We start from the raw sequence: 5,325 nt of genomic DNA on the forward strand, positions 1-5,325 counted from the left end.
TCCCGCTGTCACTGTACAAAGTGTATGTAATCACATGGGTTAGGTGATGGGATAAACCTGGTTCAACAGGAGGCTATAAACTCCCTGATCTCTCATTGTCAGTAATAATAAATATTAGCTCTCACATAAACACCATAATTTTACATGACACCAAACGTTGTTCTGTGTCCTGGGAGTTAACAAATTGTGTGGATATTATCAGTACCCTGTTTATTTTGACTAAGACAGAAAATGAAACCAAGAGATGTGACCGATGTAGAACATACCAGTCATAATTATTTAAATAATATGGGCTTCTTTTGGATCCAGCAGTTCCTGGTACAATATAAGCTATAAAAAAAAACTAGACAGCACTCAGAGAGCACAAGCCTCCATCAAGGCAGCTCAGTTTCCCCAATTACACCTAAAAGCAATATCCCCAATGATAGTTTGACCATCATAATATGAGCTGTGTGTTTGTTTGTTTGACCAAGGGCAAGGCTTAGCGACACACACACAAAAGGAGCAGGGCAGAGGCCACAGCGGAGCAGACAGGAAGATGGGGAATGTGCCTTGACTACATTATCATAAAATCTTTGTGTGGCCATGTGTATTTATGCTTTAAATCTGCCATGAAACAATCACAAAATAACCTTTTATTGTTATTTTGTTATTGTGCTAGTTCCTCTCCCTCTCTTCATTCACACATTAGCTCACTCGACCACCATCACTCTCTCTCTTTCTCTCTCTCTGTTTGTGGAGTAGATTTAGAACAGGCAGTGAAATTTACACATAAAGAACACCTGTTATGACTTGGATCCTTTCGTTCCTACCAATGAGTCATTGAATAGAACATAACTAGAAAATTAACCCACCTGTGCTGTAGTTTTACAGAGCATAAGCATTAAGTTTATTGCCAAGTATTATCAAAAATACAAGGAATTTGACTCCAACCCAGTGCCCAAGAGAATAAAACTGTAAAGTAAAAAACAAAACAAAACAGAGGACAAAAATATACAATATATATACTGTATGTATACAAGTTAAAAAAGACCTACTACATGTTACATCAGTGTGTTGTTGTGCAGGGGTGTTTACTGCATCCTGCCATACCCTTAGACATGGGTTAACTGATCCTACAAGTGACGGCCCAGGGGAAGAAACTGTCCTCGTGCCTGGTTGTCTTGGCGTACAGTGACCTGTAACGCCGTCCACAAGGGAGGAGGTCGAACAGACTATGTCCAGGGTGTGAGGGGTCTGCAGAAACCTTCTCTACCCTCCTTTTTACCTGTAAGGTGTACAGGTCCTCCATGAAGGGCAGGATGACACTGATGATTCTTTCTGTAGTCCTGACTGTGAACTAGAATCTGTTCCTGTCCTGTTTGGCTGCTGAGCCAAACCAGACAGTGATGGAAGTGTGGCAGATTCCTCTGTAGAACTGAATCAGCAGCTTCTGGGACAGGTTGAACTTCCTGTGCTCTCACAGAAAGTGCATCCTGTGCCTTTTTGATCAGTGTCCAGTGTTAGTGGCCAACTATAAACTGGCCCAACCTCACAATGGTGAAGGATCCTTTAAAAAAGTCCTGGATCCAGATTTAACACGGGTTAGCACAAAAACTGTTTTGTGGGCCATACCCTGCCTCTCCAAAACATTTCTAAATCCATTCATTACTGTTTGACTTTTACTGTGAACAAACAAACCAACAAACACAGGTAAAAACAGCAAGAACACATTCTGACAGAGGCAGGGCCACCTAGAAACCTTTCACAGAGGCCTAGTGATTAGGCACAATGCAAATAGTGGCATACCTTTGAAAACTGCCTTCATGCGATCTCTATACATAGAGCTTTATCTTGTTTTTGTCTTTTTTTGTCTTTGATTAGCTGTGATCATGTTTCTATATGACATTTATGGTCACATGAATTGTTTCAAGTTATTTTTCCTGAATGTCAGAATCAGAATATATGAAATGCCCATTAGACTATTTGCCTCAGTCATTTATGTGAAGCTTTTACCTTCCACATCAGCCTTTGGAAAATTACAGAACAGAAAGAGTATAGTCCTGTAGTTGTAGGTTCACAATTTATTAAAATAGCAGCAGTCTGACCCTCTCAGCGGTTTTAAGTCTGTCTACTGCCTCCATCTAGTGTCCATAACAGCGTATTGTCATAGTGGAAGGAACAAAATTAATATTTTATAAATATGATAAAGTTTCCTCCTCATTCTACTTCTTTTTACAGGTATGATGGGTACAGTAATTTACAAAGTATGATGTTAGTATAATTCTAACTAGACAAAGTGGATTTACTGGAGGACAAAGGAACTTTGGACTATTACATTTTGTCCCAATAGTACATTTATTTACAAATTGTCTAGAAAAGAAACTATCACAAGTAAATACTTTGTTGCACACTGTTCCTGAAGCAGTGAAACAAAGACACAAAACACCACCTTCCAACAGAAATAGGGGAGGAAGAACCTTTGCTGCCCCATCATGCACCTGTGGACGACAAGCCTGACTCTTCCCTTCTCTTTTAACTTTAAACTAATGTTACTACTCTACAAATTAGAGAAAACTGACAATGACTCAGACTGTGACTCACGTCTGCATGTCTTCTTTAATAAAAAATGCATTTAAAATCGACAATTAAATTTCTATTGTTTGATACAGCTGAATAATTCTAAAATCCTTACTGCTGTTTCCTTGTTTCAAGTCTTGGCATTAAGCTAAGATAACCTCCTCCTGTCATTACTAGTTAACACTATGCAAGAAAACTGAACTCATTTTTGGCAAGAATGACAATTTAATCCTTAAATTTGAGACTCTCTCAGTTACCTTATGTCGTCTTATTAAAATAATTATTTAATTTAACTATCTTATGTTATTATGTGGCTATGGATGGATTACTACTGAACAGGCCTAAGGGTCTGAGAGGTCAGAGGGTCCTGGGCCAGACTCTTAGTAAAGTGACTTAATATTTCTTGTTTGAAAGTCATAGAACTCAGTTTTAAAGCTACAAATAAATTTAAAATGACCACATAGAGGGCACTGTGTGAGATGTAAAAGAGACTGAACAATCACAAAGATATGCAAGGCTACCATAAAGAGATGGAAGGAGAATAAGACACATGTTATGACTGATGGAGGGATGGGGGGCCTTTTACATGTCTACGTCCAATTCATCCGTGTATTTTTTGTTTGGACAAAGCAAAATATATTTCTTGGTGTTCCAGACTTAAGATTTTAAAAATAAAAACTGGTGTATGTATGTGCTATGTGAAAAGACACCGTGGCACGAGTCTCAGAGCTGTATGTACTGTACACAGGATTTCATTGTTTGCAGACCTGTAGCGTGCATGGTGTTCCCCTAAGCTCTGTCGTCACTACCCAGTCACGACTGGTGCGCGTAACGTGTAGGTGCCATGATCATGTTCCTCCTCCTCCTCCTCCTCATCTATCGGATACACTAGGATTTCACATCTACATGCAACAGCCATGCAATAAAAGCAAAAATCCTCCGTGCACTGCGGTCTTCCAGCTGCTTCACCACCCGGAGTATTGAACACCACCATGCAGGCGTCGGGCACCGGAACAGCTGATACCAACGCCACTGTAAACGATAGCAACAGCACTGCAGACGTCGACGACAGTGACGGGGCAGGGGATAGGATGGAGAAGACGATGCCAAGTGAGCAGCAGGACAGGACCTGCTACCAACCGAGACAGCAGACGTCCACAACACCGTCCGGGGTGCTCGGTGAGTGCCACAGTAAAACAGTAAAACACGGTGTGTATCGTGCGTCTGCTGTGGGGAGATCAGAGGACACTGGGTATTTGTATTCATTTACAAAAAAGCTGCTGTGAATGGGCAATATGATGCCATCACTGATGCTTAATAGGCTTCAGTGAATGACTCAGAAGACATTAGGGGGTCAGTAGTCTCGGTTTGGGTTGTGATTTCGGCGCTGCTTTTTATTTCCCCCTACATAGTGCGCATTCCGATTCAGGCAGGCCCGGGAAGAGTCGGGCTTTGTGGTCCACAGGTGCATGTTGGAGCAGCGGAGGTGCGTGTCCCGACGGGCTGTGCTACACTCTGCTTACTGGCTATAGTAGGTAAAGACGGTGCTGCAGACTCAAGTATCAGTCGTGTCCGTTTTGTGTCAGGTGCTTATTATTATTGGAACTGCATAAGGATTAAGAAGCACTTGATATTTTATAACCTTTATTTGGGGTTATGTGACTGTGATCATTATGCCACCACTGGGCTCTCAGAGTCAATTAGTTTCATGCCCATCCAGCACCTCAGGTGATAGTCTGGCCTCCTGTATATAACCATCCAGCGTTCGCCTGAATACTGTCACTACATTTAGTGCTTGTGCCTGGGCTTCTAGGCAAACAATATTATAATAATTATATGAATCAGGGCAGGTGATATAAAGTTACAAAAAATAAACATGAACTTGAAACAATCAAAGATTGAATAGCCATTAAAGTCAAACCATTTTAGATTTTCTAAGAATGGATAATCATTTGGGTGGCACAGTGGAGCGGTGGTTAGTGCTGTCGCCTCACAACGAGGTTTTGGGTGTGAGCCTGGGCTCACTCAGGGCCTTTCTGTGTGGAGTCTGCATGTTCTCCCAGCTGTGTGGTTTCTCTCCGGGTACTCTGGCCTCCTCCCACAGTCCACGACTCTAAATTACCCCTAGGAGTGAGTGTCAGTGTGTGGTTGTTTGTCTACATGGCAGCCATGTGTGTGATAGCCTGGAAACCTGTCCAGGGTGGACCCCGCCTCTTGCCCAGCATTTGCTGGGATTGGCTCTCCCAGTGACTCTATTCAGGAATAAGCATCTCAGATTTATTTAATATATTCCAAGTACCCAGCTGTGTGGGTTCTCTCCGGGTACACACACTGACACTCACTCCTAGGGGTAATTTAGAGTCGTGGTACTTGGAATATAATAAATAAATTGATTAGAAACAGTTCCAGCAAGAGTAACTACCCTCAATATTTTATGGATAATGATACACCGGTTAATAGATTGGAGGATGTAGTAGATAAGTTTAATAGGTTCTTTGTGAATGTTGGTCCTGGTTTAGCAAGAAGCATTTGTACAGATGATACATCCGTCACTATAAATAATAATACAATCGAAAGGAACATGAGTTCTATGTTTTTGAAGCCCATAGTTGAAAAGGAAATTATAGAGATAGTGAATAAATGTGGTAACAAAACATCTAGTGATAGTGATGGCATCACTATGACAACTGTTAAATGGGTAATTGAGGGGATATGCAAACCATTAACCCATATTTTTAACATGTCATTTCGACTTGGTCAGTTCCC

General features: G+C 41.3%; 1 protein-coding gene across 4 annotated transcripts in view; it reads left to right on the plus strand.

Annotated features, from left to right (window-relative positions):
* The first annotated feature begins 3,390 nt into the window (after positions 1–3,390).
* The window catches only part of ano8a (anoctamin 8a), a 15,696-nt gene continuing 13,761 nt past the window's right edge, over positions 3,391–5,325 (plus strand). For all 4 annotated transcript variants that reach the window (XM_020616169.1, XM_020616171.1, XM_020616170.1 and 1 more), the window contains exon 1: positions 3,391–3,738. In XM_020616169.1, the coding sequence (XP_020471825.1) occupies positions 3,552–3,738 (187 nt within the window). In that variant the 5' untranslated portion in view covers positions 3,391–3,551. The remainder of the gene's footprint in view (positions 3,739–5,325) is intronic.

This window comes from Monopterus albus, unplaced genomic scaffold, assembly GCF_001952655.1.
Source record: "Monopterus albus unplaced genomic scaffold, M_albus_1.0 scaffold172.1, whole genome shotgun sequence".
In the NCBI taxonomy this organism is placed as follows: Eukaryota; Metazoa; Chordata; class Actinopteri; order Synbranchiformes; family Synbranchidae; genus Monopterus; species Monopterus albus.